General features: G+C 43.7%; 2 protein-coding genes and 1 long non-coding RNA gene across 4 annotated transcripts; 2 read left to right on the top strand and 1 right to left on the bottom strand.

Moving 5' to 3' along the window:
* The first annotated feature begins 76 nt into the window (after positions 1-76).
* On the top strand, positions 77-4,284 carry LOC101762864 (probable zinc metalloprotease EGY2, chloroplastic). 2 transcript variants are annotated; one of them, XM_004968107.4, is made up of 13 exons: positions 77-281; positions 370-439; positions 660-755; positions 944-1,036; positions 1,127-1,180; positions 1,398-1,505; positions 1,773-1,847; positions 1,940-2,045; positions 2,122-2,215; positions 2,582-2,735; positions 3,114-3,321; positions 3,481-3,641; positions 3,753-4,284. In XM_004968107.4, the coding sequence occupies exons 1-13, from the start codon at positions 124-126 to the stop codon at positions 4,011-4,013; spliced, it is 1,638 nt and encodes a 545-aa protein (XP_004968164.1). In that variant the 5' UTR covers positions 77-123; the 3' UTR covers positions 4,014-4,284. The 2 variants fall into 2 exon arrangements, with proteins under 2 accessions (XP_004968164.1, XP_012701779.1); XM_012846325.2 differs by having other exon boundaries at positions 117-281; positions 925-1,036.
* A 191-nt stretch (positions 4,285-4,475) lies between these two features.
* LOC101762184 (polycystic kidney disease protein 1-like 3) lies at positions 4,476-9,236 on the bottom strand. Its single transcript, XM_004968105.4, has 5 exons — positions 8,599-9,236; positions 8,366-8,474; positions 6,737-6,851; positions 5,151-6,251; positions 4,476-5,067 (listed from the first exon to the last, which is right to left on the bottom strand). Exons 1-5 carry the CDS (start codon positions 8,804-8,806, stop codon positions 4,825-4,827), a joined length of 1,776 nt encoding a protein of 591 aa, XP_004968162.1. The 5' UTR covers positions 8,807-9,236; the 3' UTR covers positions 4,476-4,824.
* An 8,623-nt stretch (positions 9,237-17,859) lies between these two features.
* On the top strand, positions 17,860-19,658 carry LOC101761900. The gene is made up of 5 exons (XR_215168.3): positions 17,860-18,262; positions 18,369-18,881; positions 18,984-19,058; positions 19,141-19,196; positions 19,333-19,658. It is a non-coding gene; the product is annotated as an uncharacterized LOC101761900 (long non-coding RNA).
* The last annotated feature ends 1,908 nt before the right edge of the window (positions 19,659-21,566 follow it).

Raw genomic sequence — 21,566 nt, 5'->3', positions numbered from 1 at the left:
CGTGACATCCTCGCCGCATAAAAGAATTTGAGAAAATCTTTCGATTTCCCTCCGACAAGGAATGAGATAAGGCCACGCCGCGCGCGCTCTCCTCTCCTCCACTCTCACCACCGCCTGTCCGCCATGAGTTCCTCGCCGCCGTCGCGGGCAGCCGCCAGGGCGTACGGGTGCTGCCACCGCCTCCTGCTCGCTTCTACCACCGTGCCGGCGACGAGCGGCTGCGCTGGGCGCGCACGCAGCCTCACGCTGGCTCTCCGCTGCCTCCCGATTGCTGGGCACAGGTCCGCTAATTTTCTTGGTTTTGCCAGTGGGTGGGGGGACCTTGGACTGAGCTAGACTAATCGGGTTGTTTCCAATCCATTTGTGAAGGCTGAGGAGTCGAAGGGTTGCGTGCCAAGCGATGACGGAGACCGAGCCCGAAGGCAATGGCGACGACGAGGTACATACTAGCTTTTCCCCCTTTCGGCTTCTTGAATTCAGCGGGCGCATATGAGCAATGTATCGCATTTCGATTGTAGCACACTGAGGCTCAGATTCTCAACCGCCCGTTTAGTTTTACTAAGAGCAAAGAAGCTCCTCTTGATAAAATCTAGAATTGCTGACGAAGCCAAAACTTTGCAGCAATTCAGGGATTTAATATTTTTGGCCTTTCTTTCCAGGAGAAAGAAGTGTTTGGAGATGATGCTTCATCACCTTCGGCTGATAGTGCTGCAGAAGTCAATGAGCCTGCAAAAAGTGACTCCAACATAGACAATGTACGCTCCTTACTTACAGTTGTTCAAATTAATTTTGTATTATGACAAAGTAGGTTTCCCTTGTGTGCTGGGCTCCAGTTGCCCTGTACTTAAAGTAGCGCAGTCACTTCCCTATTACCTGTTACTGTTAGACCTTGCTATGAACGCGTAACTGAACTATAATATTTAGCTTTCCCATGACTCACCAGAAGAAAGATGAAACCACGAATGCAGAACTGCTGAGCTCCAGTGATGCAGCTCAGAACATTGATGGAGATGCCACTACCACCAATGATATGCAGGTATGCTTTAAATTTATGCCCACCAACTTAATATCTCATGGGACATTTTAGAATGTAATCGTGGAATATCTAATAATCTGTTAAACATAGGAGAATGTGGAAGTTGTTGAAGTCGCTAGCGGCTCTCCATTGCCAGGAATGAAGGTAATCATTTAATCGATGTACATGTTCATCAGTTGAGTGGGAGCTGAAACTGAGAGATGGATCCTGCTGCCTGCTTTTTCATCATTAGCTCGATGGTAGAGTCAATAATAAATAGATAAAATATCTATTATTCTCTTTTGCCATTTCATATCTCTGAACTCTGCAGTGTGATGAGGTGCTGATATAGTCTTTCTTTTTTAATATGAATTATCTTCAGCAACAGCTTGATGATGCTGAAAGGATTCCCAAGGCTACAATAGACATTCTGAAGGATCAAGTTTTTGGTTTTGACACTTTTTTTGTGACAAGTCAGGAGCCTTATGAGGTGAACAGCTGGGATGTCATGGTTTTCCTTCTATATAATCCTTCTATATAAATCGAATTTATCAATAGTTCCTTACCCACTTGTGTTTATCGAGCTACATTTATACTCAATTTTGATGCATACTGCTACCAGCAGGCCTGCACTTGGGCTAACTAAGCCAAGTGCTCTGCAGAATATGCCTAAGCTTTTAAAGTAATTGTGTATTTGATTAACACTCCTATTTGGAATGAGTAAATGTTATTTACCACCTTCACTTGTCTGTGTAAGGGTGGAGTACTGTTCAAGGGGAATTTGCGTGGTAAACCTGCCAAGAGTTACGAGAAGATTACAAATCGGCTAGAGGTAATCAGATGCTTGCAAAGCTGGCCCTCGGAAATCCATGCTTCTCGAAATCTATTAGTATCTTACTTATGTTGACTCGTGGTTATCAACAGAACAAATTTGGTGATCAATATAAGCTTTTTCTTCTCGTCAACCCAGAGGATGAGAAGCCCGTTGCAGTCGTTATACCCAGACAGACATTACAACCTGAAACTACAGGTAGCAAAAATTATTTGTACCTTCAGTGCAGTTGGTAGTGCTTAGAATGGGCCTAATACTTTGTTTTAATGCTCAGCTGTCCCAGAATGGTTTGCTGCTGCTTCATTTGGATTAGTTACCATCTTCACTCTGCTGCTTCGAAATGTACCTGTTCTACAGGACAATTTGCTGTACGAGGTTCCTCTTCCATTTAACCACTTTCCTTCATTCTATGTTTCTAGCTTGCATCATCATTGAATTACTACATATGCTTAGGCTTATGTGGGGCCAAATAGTGCACACCTCCATACACTAAGCAAGATGCTGAAGCATGTGCTCTGTGTTGACTCGTTAATGCATGTGACATTTACATTTTCCATTGCATTAGTTCTGTATTGTGATTCATGTGAATAATGTATGCTTTTACTGCTATACCTTTAGCCACAGATTGCTGTGGGTTTTTCCTGTTTGAAGGAAAACATATATTTCCCAAATACCTTGTCATATTAATCCAAACATTTATCTATGGCATCAGCTTATAAATCTTTATCTTCCAGATCAACATTTGACAACCTTGAATTGTTAAAAGATGGACTATCTGGTGCCCTGGTAACTGGACTAATAATAGGGGTCCATGAAATTGGGCATATCCTTGCTGCCAAGGAAAGTGGAATCAAGCTTGGAGTGCCATATTTTGTTCCTAGCTGGCAGGTAAAGAAAGATTGCTTGTCTACAAATTTTTTATGAAACTGTCTGCAAGATTATTTCAGAGAAAGAGAACTCATCTACAAGACCACAACTGAACCAAAGCAATGAATCATCTAATTATCACAAAGTAGTTCCATCTTTCAAAGTGAATGTATCATGAAATTACAAGGAAGAAATTACGAGAGCATTGTTGAACCTTTTAATTTAGCTTTGTTTCAGAGTTATTATTGCTGTTAAGGCAGTTTTATTCTGTGAGTGTGCTTTTCTGCATAACCTGACCTTCGGCCATGACTAAAACATCCATGTTTGCTTTGTTACTTAGTCACGTCGATCGGTACTTTATTTTGCCATAACAAGTCTTGTGTTGTTCTGTTGTTGTAGATAGGATCTTTTGGTGCCATTACCAGGATTATCAACATTGTCCGCAACCGTGAGGACCTATTGAAGCTAGCAGCCGCTGGACCACTGGCAGGGTTCTCCCTTGGATTTGTTCTTTTGCTGTTGGGCTTCATCTTACCTCCAAGTGATGGCCTTGGCCTCATAATAGATCCAACTGTCTTTCATGAATCATTTCTTGTTGGTGGCCTCGGTAAGCATTTGATCATGATTCTTAAGCTCATAGCTACACAAGGAATTATTTTTGAATGTTCATTAATCAGTAGTACTTGCCTGCACTCGTTTTATTTTGCAAGAATATATTGGGTTATGTGTAATCTTTTGTTAAAGAGATAATATTTCCTTGGTACAGCAAAGCTTCTTCTTGGGGATGCTCTGAAAGAAGGAACACAGCTATCCATAAACCCACTTGTTTTATGGGCGTGGGCTGGTCTCCTGATCAATGCTATCAATAGCATCCCTGCTGGAGAGCTTGATGGCGGCCGAATAGCATTTGCCATGTGGGGAAGAAAGGTAACATACTGCTATGAAAAGCTTTTCCTTCTTACTCATAGGCTTGTATCTGAGAAGGGCTTGCATTTTAGCTCATAGTTGGTGCTTCTGATAAACCCAAACTTGTGCCAGATATCGTCTCGGCTCAGCAGCCTCACCATTGGATTGCTTGGGATCGCAGCACTCTTCAATGATGTGGCCTTCTACTGGGTGGTGCTGATCTTCTTCCTGCAGAGGGGTCCAATCGCTCCTCTCTCCGAGGAAATCACAGACCCTGAGAATAACTACATCGGCATCGGCATCGCTGTTTTGCTCTTTGGGCTCCTGATATGCCTGCCCTACCCATTCCCCTTTGACCCGTCACAATTAACCGATATTGATTTTGACTTCTGAAAAAAAAAAGGATGAAAAAAATAGTTGCTACTCACCGGCTTCTCTTCCTCCAATTGTATCTCTGAGATGTAACCCTCGGCTCTGAATTCCGTTGTGCCATCTTTGCTCAGTTGCTCTTGTAGTAGCAAATAAAAGCAGGAGCTTTTGTTGCCGTAGTTTGCCAGTTGTGTTTTAGTAGGTTGATCAGAGTAGAACAGTATAAAAGTATGTTATTTTGGCTGAACTGTTATCTCTCTAGTTATGGCTTATCAATAATCGATTCCTGTTCCTAGCCAAAGTATGTTATCATATTCAAACGCAAGATTCTGCAGCACTTTGGCTATGAGCAGACCTGGAATGCATTGTGCCATAGATCTTAAGAATTATGGCAGTGCTAGTACTCAATCTCTGTTAACAACATACTCTATCTGACAGACAATTACATTGCCGACACAAAAAAAAAGGTTGGTGAACACAGAACAGTTTAACCAGTCGAACATGTTCCACTACCAGGGTGAAGTCATTAAGCACAAATTGCATATTCAAGACGGTAAAGTGCTCAAGAAATTATCACATAAATGACACTTTTCACTAGCATATAAAGGTCCAGGGTTGAAATTGCACATGGAGCAGCGTATGGCATGACATGACATGACATGAATGAACTGGATAAATACTGGACATTCAAAGAACCTACATATAATAGAATAATAGGGCTCGTTGGATACTCGGATAGTCTTGGCGAACATCACTACCCTGCCGCTCTGAATATTCTGTATGCAAATAATTCCATCAGGATCATGCCTTTATGCTTTTTGGAAATGTAAGTGAATCACCGTCCATAGGGTCCTGCTCTATCGCTGCACAATTCATCATCAATATCAATACTGTCCAGGCACATCAGGTTGTTGTTGACACTCGGCTCCGAGCTGGCATTGCTGCTTGTAGCAAGAGGTGAGTCTGAAACGCTCATCGGTCGGCTCCTTGTGGATCCTGATCGTGCACTATGGACAGATGATGCAGGGATGGTTGTCATAAGAGGCCGTAAATTATTTGGAATGCTGCGCCTTATGTCCTGTAGAAACAAATTAAACCTCAGGTTCAATCAACTGAACACAGAAACTGTTATTAACTAATCTGAGGAAAAGTGAAACATACCATATGCCGAAGTGCCATATCCAGTGATTTTTTTGACAATGTCCTACCGAAGCCCGAGCTATCTGGAGAATTTGACGATTTACCAGATATGCTGTTGAGGCTGGATCTTTGATCATCATGCTTTGGAGGAACTAGCCTTCTCATGTGCACAACCCTTTCAACCATCTTGTTACCCATTTGAACTGGGTTCACACTGTCACCTCCATTGAGATGTGATCTTCTTACTGCAGGCATGGAGCTCCCTGAAGGTACACTGCCACTTAATGTCCTTCCTCTGGAAGGAGAGCAAGACTGCCGTCTTGGTCGAGCAGCTGGCCCACTCTCAACAGAGGAAGATCTAGAACTAGGTGCCCCAGGTCTTCCCCGGGTGGCAGAGGTCGGTCTTTCTGGTAGCGATGTTCTTAGGTTTGGAGGCGCATCAAGAGAGAAGCCAGGCATTTCAGATGGTTTCCATGGTCTTGATTTGACAGTAGGTGAACTGCCTCTTGAAGGTGTTGGTGCTGTTGTTTTTGCTGGAGAACCTTTAGGCATTGTAGAACCTGGTTTGGAGATTGAGGAGGATCTAACTGGTGCAGCCGAGTTACCATGTTGGGCCGAAGGGCCAGAAGGTCGCCTTGTTGGGGTTGATGCCCTTGATGTAGGCTTGCTTTGTGCTGGTATGGAGGGCCTGGATGAAGGCGTTGTTGACCTGGTAGCAGGTATTGATGATCTTGAAGTAGGTGTTGATGATCTACTAGCAGGCGCGGATGCTCTGCCTGGAGGAGCTGGATTCCTGCTAGCAGGACCAGCTGCCCTGCTTGAAGGGGTCGTTGACCTGGCTGAAGGAAGTGTTGACCTTGAAGTCGGTGTTGATGATCTCGGGACAGAAGCTCCAGTTTTGGCAGGTACAGTTGCCCGGGAAGTGGGGGTTGAAGGTCTTGAACCTTTGGTACTAGTTGTCAGTGCAGGGCGTCCAGTTGGTGTTGAAGGCCTTGATGAATTCGAAGTAAGCCCCCCAGACGATGATGGTCGGCGTGTTGTAGCAGCTGAGTTCAAGCTGTTCGATGACGCTGTTCTTAATGGGAGGTTGGTTCTTGTTGGAGGATCTGGATGATTGGCCAACTGAAATAACATACTATGAGAAGATATACCAGGAAGTAATGAATATGATGATTTACTTGTTATCATACTTAAGGAAAGTAATGTAACAACATAGGTAGGTTACTGGAAGAATTTCTAGTAAGACATAAATTACCAACGCAGATAGTATTCATCACTGAACTTTCCAAATAAAAGACCTTTTTAGACAACAGTGGTCACCATAAAGGCTTCATGTCAGATAACAACAAAAATAATAAAATGGTATCTTTGAGGTTACTGTTATGGTAGGCCCAGCAGACAATGTGTCATTTTTGGGGAGCTTACGTGTCATACAGAATCTGAAATGACCTAAAGAATATCCTGTGACGTTACTCTCTAGAAAGTATCATTTCATATCCACCAAGAGGTGAAATCTCGCTGAATTTACATGTGCTACTTAGAAGTATTGAATGCAATAATCTTGTACTCCTAAGAACCAAGGTGTAGCTTATGTTCAGATAACCCACCCTTGATTTTAAGGCAGTTGGACGAGTCTTTGGCGTTCCAACTTGGCTCACTGGGGACCTTTTCGACTCAACATCTAGAGAAGGGAAAAGTGGAGTTCCTGGTGGTGTCAGAAGCCTGAAAGCAAACAACTTCATTGTGAGACGGTTATATAATAACTCCGAAACTGCAGATCAGAAGTGACCTCCAATAAAATTTAGGATGCAGCAGTAAGTATTAAAATATTAGTATAAGAGATCAGAGATCTCCAGTGGTGTTTGATGAACATAGCATAAGAGTGAGATCAAGATATAGTAGATGACAAAAATAAGACATCACTTTTACTGATCCAAAGATACTTTCATGTCGCAAAAGAATTATTTATCCCGTACATAGTCCGATAATGTGAACTCTAGATGGAATAAGTCATTGTACATCTGAGAGCTGACTTAATCAGCACAAACACAAGCCCATTTAATCAGTCGCTTTAACTCATTTCCCTACCCACTTAGATTAACTTCACCCTAACCAAATCAAGTAACAACCAGCACTTCTACAAACCACACAAGAACAAAAAAGAAAAAGAAAATATCCCGTCTCGTGAACTTACTATTACATAGTCTACCTGCCCCCTACCAACCACACATCAGCAAGCAATCCAATAGTCAAACTCTTGACAAAAGGAAATTGTCTTCATGTGTTAACATGGCCACCTATGATTTAAATACTTAGAAATCCTATACCCTATTAACTAGAAAAAAATTCTTAAACCAACACAAAAGTAATATGTGTCATTATCCCCAAGCCATCTAAATTTCTCACACCTGCTACTGCTAATAGAACCCATAGTAACGACAGATATTTAGCATGCAAGCCAAACCACACCAACCAAATAAATTTAAATCAGCTAGGATCAAGAGAGGCAGCCCGTAGGTCACAGGATTTAAGGTATCCAATGCCGAAATATGTCCAATACAGAACCATTGCATGTATCAAAAAAGCACCAAATTCACAAGAAACACAGCAAGCTAGAGACACATTAGCTAGCTAACCAACCAGAAAGCAAAGAGAAGGAACTAAACCAATTGAAACTTAATCGATCGATTCATAACTCCAGAAACAGATAGCACAACTTTATGAGCGTGCATTAACTAGGCAAGCAATCAAAGAAAGGAGCAGCAACCAGGGATGACAAGAGATCCAACTGTTACCTCCAACAACCACCATGACCCAACCTTCCAAGCAACAACAACTGAATTCTAACTAACATCACTAAATTTTCATGAAAGACAAACTTTATGGTGGGTACGCTGTCAACAATTTAACAGATAAAATGCACAGGCAGCAGATTGAGATGGATGAAACCAAAGGCAAAATTAGAGGAAATATGGAGTTTGGCACTACGACAATCATCAGTCATTGAAGAATGAAGCATCGGATGAGATCAGCCAGAAGCCCAGAATGCTAGAACCCAAATACAATTAACTTGTAATTTCTCAACCCCCTAAAGGTCACTGTTTTCTCATTCCCGTGGGTACAACACAACAGAGCAGATTTGCATACACAACACAGAATTATCTACCGCAAAGGAAACAACAGAAATTTAGAATTTACTAGGTAATACGAGTAAAAGCTCGGAACTTTGCACCCACCAGTCGTAATCGTTCTTGTCGCCGGCGTCCGCATTGAGGAAGTCATCCGCTCCGCCGGGCGCCCTCCTGAATCCAACACCAGCCACCTTGTACGCCGCCGGCTTGGGTTCTACGGCCACGCGGAACCACAAGTTCAAATCAGAGCAAGCTAGGGTTTCCGTCAAAGCAGGAACAAAATGCAAAAGGAACGGCCGCGGGAGGCCCGACGAAGAGGGCCGAAATGTAGCTCTCACCGGCGGGTGGCAGCGCGTCGAGTTGCAGTACCCCGTCCCCCGCCGCGGCGCCGCCGGAGAGCAGGAGCTGGTCCGCCGCGGCACCGCGCTCCTTCTCGCGGCGGCGCATCTCGAGGAAGAGCGCGAGCTCCTCATCCTTCTCCTTGATGACGGCGCCCAGCGTGCGCCCCCTGGCCTCGCCGTCCGAAATGCCCGCCCGGCGCTGCATCGTCGGCGTCACTCCCCCGGCGCGGCCGGCGACGGCATTAGGGTTCCGGCGGGCGAGATCTGTCGCTGGCGGGCGGTGCAGCGGCCGAGTGAGGAGCAGCAGTGGGAGTGAAGCAAACGGAAGCTGGGGAGGGTGGTGGTGGATGGGGATGGCGCCCGTGTCCCTGTCTCGTGGTGGTGGCCTGGACTCCTCTCGCGTGGTGCGAGACTGCTCACTGCTATGATGCTCTTGGCCTTGCTTTCAGCTCAGGATTGGGGATGGCGATGGAGATTGGAGGAGGAATGGAGGATGGACACGGAGCTGTGACGGGGAAGGAACTCAGGAAGGGGGATTGAGGTTTGAAATTGGAATTGGGGTGGAATTTTGAACTGCGGATGGGAGATTTGGGGGAGGAGGACTGATGTAGTGATGTCTGTCTCTGTCTCTGTGCGCTCTTGTTTTTTTATTGTGGGCTGAGGTAGAGTGTTAATAAATGCCGTGTGATATAGGCATAAATGCTATGGATACAGGCGTAGTGGACACGGCTGAGCTTTTGGTATGCAAAACTGTCTCCCAATCTTTGGCTAAAAATACTGGGCTACGTCACCTTCTTTGGCATCTATTTGAATTGATTGTAGTTTTTGGCCGCAACCAAGAAACCATTATCACGTCGTTTTTCTAGCTGATTAGCACGCAAACCGTTATTGCTCACGCAACGATTTGACGAGACTAAAAGCAGCACAATTCATATAGTTACTTAAATAACAACAGAGTTTCTTAATAATGTGTGAGGTGGTTCAGAGATATTGAGTTAATTTTAGCTCGAATGAGAAATAATAAATGATTTATCATATAGGTGTAAATGCTAAAGCTACATGTGTAGTGGACACATCCGAGCTTTTTTATGCGCGGATCTTTTTTTATTTATGTGGGGCCTCCTTTGATGCGTTGTTGGGATTGATTCTAGTTTGGCAAGTCCAAACTAATACCCTCTTATCCAATAGCTTTCTTGCTGATACGTGGACAAACTGTTATAGTTCGCACCAACAGTTTGTGGGATTAGCAACGACGCAATCCAAACAGCCCTTTTAAGGCATCATTTGGAATCGAGGAATCCTAAAAGGTAGAAATAAGAAAAGTGTAGGATCATAATATCCTGTCACTTCAAATCCTGCAAAATTGTAAAATACATGAAAGTTTCAAAAAAAAACTCTTAGAGGCAACGCATAGAAAACGTAGAGAAACAATGAGGTTGGATCCATGTTTAGGTTCCTCCAAGATTCATTTAGAATAGCACAATTCGTAGGAATTTCAAAGGAACTATTGGAAGCATTCCTTTGTTCCTAAGGGCATCATAGGAAATTTCCTGTAGTAATCTAATCCTCCAAAATTCATGTGTTTCTCTTCAATTCCAAAGGAGCTTTAAGTAACAACGACGTTTCATAGTTGAATTATTCATACTCGAAGCATTCCTTTGTTTCTCTTCATGGGAAACCATGTGCTGAATTATTTATCCCTTCCACAACAAATAATCTAGTTGGTAGATATCAGATAAGGTAAATACAGTATGCACAAAAACTGTTTGAGTACAATGTGTGGTAGCAGAAAAACTATTCCATTTTTAGGAAGAAAGTGTAGCTGGTCCTTTGACTTGGTGATTTCACGTGTGAATTCTAGGTGTATCCCTTACTTTATGAAATGCGACGGCCAAAGGTATTGTGCTGTATTCGAGTCATACAAATATACAACGTCTATTTATGTGTTCTTTCGTTATGCTTGAATATGCATTGACTGGACAATGAAGAATTTCTAATCATTCAATAAACTATGCAAATGGTGGTTACAACTGCTGAAGTTCCGGGGATGAAGGCGGCAAGAACGCAATGATCTTGCTCCAATCAACACCTGATGGTTTCCAAGTCCCAGTTAGCCAGAACTCCAGAAGTTCCCCATATTCTGTACTAACTCATTTTCCTGTCTCATATAGGATGAGGTCATTTCTTGCTTTGCAGGAGAACCTAAAAGGAACCAGATTAGTACGGAAAACTTATCCTACATGAGACGATGCAGCCAATCATGCGAGATAACTCTTTTGTTAACGTGTATGGTTCATTGTACTTGTTAACAAAAAATGCTGCACACATTTATTGTTGTAGTTGGTGTTCTTGAGTTATTAGTACATAGTAAGAAAAAGTACTACTACATTGCTAGCAGTACTGACACTTAGCCTGTTCGCTTCAGCTTATAAGCCGGCTGAAAAGCTGAAACGGCTGATTTATTGTGAGAGGAAAATACCGTTTGGTGACTGATAAGCCAGCTGAATAAGCTGAAGCGAACAGGCCGACTGGTAATATACTTGGAGAGAACAAGAAAGAGTGAAGTTTTCCAAATAAATATTAATGGATAGAATAACTTGCGTAGGGACATACTCACATTCACAGAATAAGTGTTGGTTTAAGGTTATTTTTTTATATGTCAGGTCTGGGTATTTTAACACGAAACAAAATAGATCCATCGTTCCAGCAAATATAAGGGCCTGTTTGTTTCCACCCTCCTAAAATTTTAGCTCCTAAAAGATTTTAGGCAATTTTTAGGCATCTCCTAAAATATGTTTGGTTCCACCTCCTAAAAGTGACTAAAGGCAATGAATGAAGTGGTAAATGACCAAGATGCACCTCTCCCCCACCAACCCGCTACCCCTGTTCCCCTCCACGGCGTTCCCCGAGCTGAGCAGAGCCCGTCCGTCGGCCAAATCCCCAGCCTCCGCTCCACCATCTTCAAATCGCCGCCTCCCACAGCTTCCTCGTCGCTGCTCCGCTCCCCGACCGTCCGCACCGGCCCCGGCGCCGCGTCGTTCCACGCGCTCGACGACCCGGAGCCCGACGACAAGAAGGCGCAGGCGCCGGCCAAGCACCGGGCGCTGCTCCGCCTGGCCCACCACCAGCTCCACCCCGGCCCGGCCCAGCCCGCGGTGCTCCTCCTCGTCGTCCTCCTCCTCCCAGCCCTCGCGCTCGCCGCACTGCTCTTGCGTGGGGGCGGGGGCAGCCACCACCTCGCGCTCCTGGCGGCCACGGCGGGGGCCGCGCTCGCCGCGGCGGTGGCCGTCGCGCGGCTCTGCAGCGCCCGCGTGGGTGCCTTCCAGGCGCGCGCCTCCCCAGCGCTAGCGGCCTCCATGTAGTGGTTCATCGGGGAGGCCGAGGGGGAGGGGCGGCGGGAGTCGAGCAGCGGGCGGCGGGAGTCGGGCGGGCGCTGCAGCGGCGGTGGCGGGCGGCGGTGGTGGGGGTATGCGGGGGTAGGAGCGGTCCAGAACCGATTTTAGTCGGTTTTAGGAGGGGGTGAGGGCCTAAAAGATTTGGACCTCCTAAAAGATTTTAGTCACTTTTTAGGAGAAGTGTTTGGCACTTTAGGTAGTTTTTAGTTACTTTTTAGGAGGTTAGGTTTTAGGAGGGTGGAAACAAACAGGCCCTAAGATAACATCCGCATATACTCTGCAACTATATGTCCATCGTTCCAGCAAAAAAAAATCGAGCAGAAAACGACGTGCAGCCAAATCGGCAACAAGGCTGGACGTCAGCGCGTGCGCGAAGAGAATTCGATCCCCTTTCTCCCCCTCCGCCCTCGTCGAACGGAGTTCCAGTCCCATCAACGCCAGCGGGAAAATGCTACACTGACACGCAGGCATGCAGCTACAATCCATCCATCCACCCACTGATGCGTGGGTCCGGACTCACCCAACCAGCGGCGCTCACGTGTCGCCTCGCCTCCCTTCCCGTCGCTCCGTCAGGAAGGCAAAGCAGCCGAGCTGACGAGGCGACAGGAAAACGCGGGGTGGGCCCACCCGTGACGCCACCACCTTCACCTGGGCCGCTCAACTTGCTGTACCGGTTCGAGAGCAGCCGGATGGTCCACCGTCCGTGGATAGGGTACGTCTGGTCCTGCGCGATGTGCACCTGGCGACGTCCTGTATTTTGGTACCGTCAGGCTCAAGGGTACGCACGAGCCGGGACGGTGCCAGGATTACTGTAACGGCACGGCTCGGGTGGTGATTGGTGAAGGGGGGTTTCCGTAAATATTACAGACCGGGGGGGGGGGGGGGGTTATTTATGAAAGAACGACACGATATTAGAATTTCTCTTCTTTGGATTGGAATGTTTTGGATCTTAGGGTTGTACGTATAAAACAAACAAGGTCAATTGCTGCTCGGACAACGATTGATCTCGCTAAAGTACAAAGGTTTTTTTAAAATAAAAGTCATACGGCTATCCGTAATTGGATGGTTGTGAATTCGAGGTGATATGTGCCGACCTGGTCATGCATCACAGACACCTAAATGAATAAGGGCATGTTTAGTTCCCTTCAAAATCCTAACTTTAGCACTATGCAAAAAGAAGATTCACTATCACATCAAACTTGCAGTACATGCATGGAGTACTAAATATAGACGAAATAAAAAAATAATTGCACAGTTTTGTTGTACTTTGCGAGACGAATCTTTTGAGCCTAATTAGTCAATGTTTGGACAATAATTCACAAATAAAAACGAAATGCTACAGTTGCGCATTTATGGCAAAATGCAAATTTTGCCACTCCCAAATTATGAATTAAACAAGGCCTAAGTTGTCTTGATAGGGACCAAGCAAGCCAGATCAAGCAAGGTTCTAAGATATGAAGACCAAAACAATACAAACTCGATTAATTTTCTATACAAGTTATACATTTTTAGTGCAAGTGTTTTGAGCATATGGGGGCCATGCCCCCCTGCCACGGTTCCACCCCTACTTGGCTCCGTCGATGAGGGTAAGTGCTATCCAATTGTCACGGAGATTTGTAATGGCTGGTGAACTGTTGTTTTCGAATTCTGACACTAGTTTCAAATTTTGAATTTCATATCGTTATGTTTTCGGGCCATTTTTCCTATATTTTACATGTATAGAGGCACATTCATAATTGCACATAAAAATATCATCAATTCATCACTACATCTCATACTCACGCTTAAGAGCACACACGTCACATTTGCAATATAACTTAGAGATAACTGCACTCACACTTTGTGTAAAAAAGTGGGCACCAAAAAAATCTAAAGGGCAAAGGATATAAGCCATGTTTGAATCTAAGAGCTAAAGTTTAGCAACAGCCCATCCAAATAGGAGGGCTAATGGACGGGCTAAATTTTAGCCAAAACCCAAAAAGTGAAAAAAGAAATAGCTAGGAAAGAGGAGCTAATGGGTGGAACTAGTATATTGGGAAACCGCTAAAATACCCCTAGCTTTATGGAGGGAAAGAGAAAAGTAAGGACAAAAATGACGCTTTGTAGACTTTAGCTATATCCATTAGTGATGCCTCCAAACATGTATGGGCTAAAGCTAAAGTTTAGACTAGCTAAAATTTAGTTCTAGCGCATTCCATTCAAACATGTACCCATATTCCTCTATGCTCTAGGTGATTTTTTTAAATTCTAAAAAGAGTTTTTTTTAGGTTAGCTAGTTGTACGCGAGATAGGACAATGAGGCTCCCTTAACAACACAGAAATTATGAAGGAGTGTTTGCAATATTTATCCGAGTGCTACTATATATCTTCTTTTGGGCCTGTTAGCTTCAGCTTATTCAATCGGCTTATCAGCCGACCAAACAGTGTTTTTTTCTCATAACAGATCAGCCGTTTCAGCTTTTCAGTCGGCTTATAAGCTAAAGCGAACAGCCCCAGTCTATCTCCTTTCTTATTACGTCTACATCTATCATTCTTGTGTGTGCGCGTACGAACGCACGCGTTTGTTTTTTATAAAGCATCCAAACACCTAAGAGACAACCGAGTGTATTGCTGTACCAATAGTTCAATCTCATGTTTCATGTTCATGCTTTTTTTTTTCACGAACCATGAATCTAAAAAAATTCATATGTTTTTTGACTACTTAGATTACATAAATATAGGGGTGGGTCCACTGCACCATCCTCACAATTTTTTTAGTCATGAATAAAGGAGAGATATGATAAGAGACAAGGGAGAATATGAGCCCCTTTTGAGGTACCATGTATCCGTCACCGTAAATGGTTCTTGTAATGCACATTCTTGGTTGCGCTTGTAAAGGAGTCATACAAGTGCAAACTAAACGTAGCTCAAGGTTCCACGTGGAACCTGTTTACCCAGGTTCAAGTCCTCCACTTAGAACATGTGCTCATATTTTTTTGAATTTATTTTAGAACATGTGCTCGTATTTTTTTAATTTATTTTAAATTAACGACGTTATTCTTTTAGCAGCAGGCGATGTGTCTATTAACATGAGATGTCTCTTTAGTAACTTTGTCAATTTCTTTTTAAGATATGCCATATCAATCTCTTGGTGTAAAGTTTGTCTGTGATTTGTAGATGTGAGTCTATGTGCATGTATGTGAGCTTTTGATGAAAACTGTAACAGAAAATCTTATTTATGGGGACACATTTTCTAATCATTTTTACGTAAGCACTACAAGAAATCTGCCGACATATGACGACCAAAAAGTGTCATAAACGTGTTTTTTCGTCATAAATCGTGACTAATGACGTTCCTTATTTCGGTGCGTCACTGAGATAATGACGAATGGAAATTCGTCGCACAAGTTGTCATAAAATTGTTCCCAGGTTGCACCACGTTGGACAAGAATCTAACGTGGCTCCGACGTGGTAGCGTTGTTACAATGATTTTGGTTCATCACAAATTGAAACCACTTCCATGTAAGAGCCTTTATGAGCCTAATTTTGTTGGGTTATTTTTAGCCCAAAATATATTTGGAACTAACCATTTTTAGGCCCAATTGAATGAGAGCCCAGCGCATCATCCTAGCCCCTTTTCACCCAACAAATCTTTTGGCCCAACAACAATATCCAATATTTGTTACAACAGAGCCTATTGCTGGCCTAATTATGTTTCATCGAAACAATGATTTTGGACCCAATCATATATGGACCTTATTGTGGCAGCTTTGTGTTTGTTTACCTCGTACGTTTGAACTCAGTCCGCTAATTAATTGATTCAAATTAAGGTTTGAACGGTTCAGATGGTTAGCATATTTGTACGTGATCCATAGTGCAATGGGGGTATTTTTGCACTAAGAGGATATAACACCAAATTATCCTTTAAGTGTATTTTAACACTAAAAGGATAGAACACCGGATTATCCTCCGATTGTATTTTTACTCTCACAGACGATAAAAACACCGGATTGTCTTCCCTGCCGTTTTCCTCTTTCCAGAAACAGCTCCGTCCTCCAATTTATAACCACCTCATGAGGCGATGGGGCCATTGCTCTAAGTTTCGACCCTTCCCCATCATTGCATTCTAGAATATACTCAATCCTGCTCAGGAAATGCTGCTCGCATGTGATGCGGCACGCTGTGAGGAAGGAGTAGTCCGTGTTCTGTGAAGGACCAATGCATTCTAACATGATCGTCCAGCATCTTTCCGGCCGCTGCATGCCATGCTTATGGGCTGCGATATCACTAAAGTTTTTGAGCTTCTTATGTGATGTGAAGGGGAATACGCTTCAGAAACAAAGATCAGTGAGTGCTTCAGCTATCCGTCGGAAAGAAGCATGCCGCTGTGCAGTGGGCAAACGATTGCCGCTGTGCGCTGGTGAAAAGGCAAGTGATTTCCCTAGTACCCATTCCTCTATCTCGATTTGGTACGCACAGGATGCATTTCTCATGACATTTGTTCGTGCCTTGCAGGGGGAGTGTGATTCCCCGTAATCTCTCTCACTCTCTCTCTCTAACTTTTCTTTATCAAATTTGCATTGCAGGCTTGGATCCGTGCTCTGCTCCATTTCATCCTCCCTGAACTTGTTGCAGTCCTTCTACGGTTTTGTCAGATAGGTGCATACTTTTTCAGAGATGGAATGTGCAGATTGCATATGCCTAGCGATGTGTAGTTTTAGGAAACTCATCTTTGAATAGAGTCCAAGTTGATTAAAATACACACATCTCAATGTAAACTGAATTATAACTGCTCCTTCCCCTCTTTGCTCTTTTTCCTTGCTGAATTCAAAAGTGTAAGACTTTGGCCTACAAGAGGCCCCTGAAATGGAAAATCAGGTGGGGTGCTTCCCCCCCGTTGACCCTCAAAAAAAGATACACACATCGGATAATTATTTTTGATACAGGATAATCTGGTGTTCAAGAAAACGTGAACACTGAATCATCCTATGTTTACAAGGAATTATCCTACGCGTGATGTTCTCAACACTGCGTGGGTACTTCCGTCGAGGTAGCAGGAGACCAAATCCGTCCGTAGGTGTCTCGTTTTGCGAACACAAGATCCTTCATCGTAGAGGACAGGGTGCTGGTCGCCATTAGAGAGGATATGGATACGATATGGTGGTATGAAGGACCTTCCGGCTCTGCAGTCTGCCTGCTGCCGTCGTTGAAGCGTCTTGGTTCTTCTCTTACCTCTGTCATCCGACGTTGTGTTTTTATTCCAGTGAGCAACATCCGTTATAATTCTTGATGGCAGGAAACAACAGCAACCGCTTGTGTTCTACTTCAGTTGGTAGTTGCTACTCGATAGTAGCACGTTCTCTATTTAGTTTGTGCGGATTAGATTCTATTTAGTTTGTGTCAGGTTGCTGGTCTTAAGCTCAGTAGCAGTAGCTATCAGCATCTGATCCTTGCCTGTTGGTGAGGAGCTGCAATTTTTATAGAACAGGTCATATCATTCCTCTGTAATTTAAAGCCAGAACAAAAACAGAGGGTTGAGTAGGGCATGTTCGTAAATTATCATAATAATTGAGATAGATTTATGCACATTCATGTAGGGTTTTTGAACTCATAATAATCGAGATAGGGCATTTTTTTCAATCTTTTGAACTCATAGTTGTAACAAAGAGAGAATAAGATTGTGCTCGTCCCATAAATTATTATATTATGATAAAATGAGATGGACTTGTGTACAATCGTGTAGAGCTCTTCATTCCTCACGGCTTCGTGAATTCGCAAGCCTTTCAATATTTGACACCATGACTCACATGTCAATGACTCAGAATGACTCCACTTATCATTGTAATATGAGTGTGGATATCAAATATCAAAATGTCTCATCGACTTCCAAATCAGCCAGGCCGCCCGCGCCTCCGTGACTTCCGCGCGCGAAAATCAGTCCCCGGCTCCCCTCGAATCCAAATCAGCCCCCGCGCGCGCCAAAATCGATCCCCCGCGCGTCTTATCTATAGCGCAGCGCCGCAGCCTGCCCATTCTCCATTCCTCTCCATCCAAAATTGCCCACGGGCGAGACAGGCCCCCCGCACCGCACCAAATCGGCGGCGGCGGCGCGACGGTGCCCCGTTGCGGCTGCTCCTATCGTCGCTCTACTCGGCGATCGCCGGTCAGCACTGCGAAGCTCCACCTCCCACTCCCAGGGCCACGACTGCAGGCGGCGGCAGCAGCTCCACTCCCACAGCAACGGTTCTTCCCACGGAGGCAGTTAAGATCTGCAAGTCTGCAACTTGGTAAGCATGCCCTCGATTCCTTTTCCATTCGATTCACTCAAGTCTGTTGAAATCTAGGCAGCAAGGGAATGGAAGCTTACATGCATACTTGTGTGTGGTGCTGCAGCATGTGATGGATCTATCCAGGATGGAGGCGCTCGTTTGCAACTCTGCAACTGTGGTACATAGCTTTCTAAGGTCTCATATTTATTTTGCAAGTCATATTTGTGGTTGTTCTATACTAGGATTACTGTCACATAGCCATGACATTGGTCTATTTGTGTCTATTTGTGCTTGTTATGCTGAGATCGGGACCAAGTCTCCAACTACAAGAACTCCAGACACCAAAACCCCCAAAGTCAGATCCAGGAAGCTGAAAACTTCGCAAGTGTGGAAGCATTTCACTGAAAGAAGCTGATCACTTTGACATCTTGAGCTGGTGGAAGACACATGGTGTAAAATATCCTATCCTTGCTCGAGTTGCAAGGGATGTGTTTGGCTATTCCTGCAACCACAGTAGCATCTGAATCAGCCTTTTGTTCTGGAGGAAGAATTGTTCATAAATATTGTAGTCGTTTGGACCCTCAAGCTGTGGAGGCACTAATCTGCAGCAAGGATTGGATAAGAGCGGCACGAATTGGTAATGTCACTGCTATATTGTATGCTGTACATTTGTATGTCTGGTTGAGATTAGTTACTGCTAATACCCATGTCCCCATGTTTTTTTTTCTGTTTATTTCAGATCAAAGTAATGTATCTTCAATTCTTGATGATTTTGTTGGCCTTGGTGTTGATGATATAGCTGGAGAAGAAGAAGGTATATTAGCTATTTAGTTAGACATCATCTAGTTAGTTTTAGATGCTCAGATTCATTTACATTGATAATCATTGTGTTGCAGGTGCTCCTGCTGATGCTGGACATCAAAGTGGCAGGGTGGATTTGTCAGATAACTAGGTGACTCCCTTTTCCTTTCAGATTTTTAATTATATCATTTTACTCTCAAGTTGAACTACTTCTCATTGTCTGTAATCATTGTTCTGAATTTTGATCAACTATATTGTTTCCTGAGTTGCTACAATATTTTTTTCAGGCTGTTGAGAGTGAAGACGTGTTGGCTGCTGCTGCCATTTCAAAAATCTAAGCTATTGCTAGCTGTTATGAACTATCAACTGTGAGACTGCTATTTATGCCTTGCTGCTTGCTGTGTGAACTTGTGAGTTGTGAGAGCAGAGCCTTTTATCTTATATGCGCTAAGTTTTGCTTGCTGAACTGCTATGGCAAACCTATCCATAAAAAGATAAGTTAAAGTGTGGGATACTAGCACTGACTTGCAATTTTTTGGTGCATGCATGAACATGCTTCAACTTTTTTGGTGATTTGTTGCAGTGGCTTGCAATTTTTTGGTGTATGCATGAACATGCTTGATAGTGCTTGATATTTGTTTGAACTAGTTCACATGCGCATATGTTTTTTCTAGAAAAATATGAATTTATAATTTCTAAGCATTATGATGTAAAATTGTTACTTGTTTAAAAATGCAAGAGAAAAATATTTCCCCTGAAAATGGTGATGATGGATGAAAAGATTTTTAGCAATTGATAAATGCAAAAATGTTAACTCTGTGAGTTCTTTATGAGAAAGAAAAACACGAAATACTTTTTTTAATATAAAACAAAGTTGGAAGAAATCGTGCGCAAGTACCTTGGTCCCTTGCTTTAATACAACACAGATGGTCTCTCGTCATTAGCCTTAAAACAATACCCATCCCCCATACGTGTCGATAGGGGAGAGATGCCCGCCGGAGCACATACCCACCGAATTGCATCGTCCTTTAAAAAGGCGCAATAGAAAAGTGGAGTACTTCTTTAGGCCATTGTAGGCCACAATGTCACGTGACACGTCCCTTACAAGCAGCATTAAGCTGACCACAACATCAATACGGGTCACGATTCTTGACCACCAGAATTGCAGCCTTGCAGTGCAGGCGTTCATTCCTGCGGTGCGCAGCAGCTGGTCGTGGCAATGAGTCGCACCAGTCAGATCACTGGAGTACGTCTTTAACTTTCAACGCTGCATTAAAACAGTTTTCTGTCCGATGGCTCAATTCGAATACTCTGGTTCGAAATAGAATATGTTGTTAGAGTTGCAACATAAACTAAGAAGTTTACAAATGACTAAGGATGCATGTGGGTACCCAATAGTGTTTTCTGGTCAGCTGCTTAATTACGATAGCATGTCATTTATTTCTCCTCCCAAAATTATTTACGCAGAATGCTATTTTAGTTCATTTTATTAATTTTTTGGTCGATCCAATGACCCAAAATATATATAACTTGCATTCCTACAAATGACTATCTCAGCCTTATTTAGCCATTTCTAATATATATATTTCTATTAATTGATGGATGCCTGGCTTGCTCAGTTGAAATCCGCTTGAAAATAAGACATCTACTCCTATATGATAAATGAATGTAGTTAATTGATAAACCATTGATTTTATTTATTCAAAAAATTATGTAAGTACCATATTTTTTATTTGTAACTTACTTTATCATCAAAAGTAACACGATTTATCTTTTCATACATTTAAATAAATTATTGAATAAGATGAATCAAATATTATGAGAAAAAGATATTAAAGACTAAGAGAATATGCATGTAGTAGTTCTTAAGATCGAATATGCGTATCTAGAGTATGCAAATTTGTAGTATATGAAATTATTCTATTGGCTTTGATCATAAACAAAACTCTCGCAGGAAAAAAAAAAGAAAGGAAAAATCTGATTTTTTTTTCTTTCCTTGCTTCATTTCCATTTGATCGCACCAACATCAAAGCAAAGTAGCAATCTCTAGCCAACCCATAAGGTACCAACTAACCCGTGCAATCTTGGAAACTACGAATTAGGAACGTAGGATGCCAATCCAATGGATGAGATGAGAGATGAGACTATTTTGCGCTTAAGCCCTCCCACCCGCCGGCCATTTTGCCAATACCTGGCTGTTCCCCATCGCCAGGCCCTTCCGTCGCCGAGTCTGGGGCATTGTGAGTCGCCCCATAAGTCGCCGCCACGCTCGTGCTTCCTGGCGTCCCGTCGGATTCCGCCACCCCAGCCCTATCCCCGTCGGATTCCGCTGCCCCTAGCCTGATCTGGTCCGTCCCGTGCACCCGGCCTAGTGCCCGTCGTCCCCGCCCGCTTCTGCGAGGCCTGTGCTTCTCCGCGGCGGCGCCGCTCGCTCGGGGCCAGGAGGAGAACCTAAAGATAGTCGCAGAATGCTATGCAGCTGGTTCCTAAGAGAATATTCTCTGTGCAAGCACCATGATGT

The sequence above is a fragment of the Setaria italica genome, chromosome V (genome assembly GCF_000263155.2).
Source record: "Setaria italica strain Yugu1 chromosome V, Setaria_italica_v2.0, whole genome shotgun sequence".
NCBI classification, from domain to species: Eukaryota; Viridiplantae; Streptophyta; class Magnoliopsida; order Poales; family Poaceae; genus Setaria; species Setaria italica.
Note: the sequence above shows the minus strand (reverse complement) of the source record. Positions and strands in the feature narration are given on the sequence as shown.

Excerpts from the sequence above, each read along its gene's own strand:
- LOC101762864 (XM_004968107.4), top strand. The coding sequence starts at position 124 with ATGAGTTCCTCGCCGCCGTCGCGGGCAGCCGCCAGGGCGTACGGGTGC. Across the intron at positions 756-943 it reads GTGACTCCAACATAGACAAT|AAGAAAGATGAAACCACGAA; the intron begins GTACGCTCCTTA and ends ATGACTCACCAG. Across the intron at positions 3,642-3,752 it reads TTGCCATGTGGGGAAGAAAG|ATATCGTCTCGGCTCAGCAG; the intron begins GTAACATACTGC and ends AACTTGTGCCAG.
- LOC101762184 (XM_004968105.4), bottom strand. The coding sequence starts at position 8,806 with ATGCAGCGCCGGGCGGGCATTTCGGACGGCGAGGCCAGGGGGCGCACG. Across the intron at positions 8,475-8,598 it reads CGACGCGCTGCCACCCGCCG|AACCCAAGCCGGCGGCGTAC; the intron begins GTGAGAGCTACA and ends GCGTGGCCGTAG. Across the intron at positions 5,068-5,150 it reads ATATGGCACTTCGGCATATG|GACATAAGGCGCAGCATTCC; the intron begins GTATGTTTCACT and ends TTGTTTCTACAG.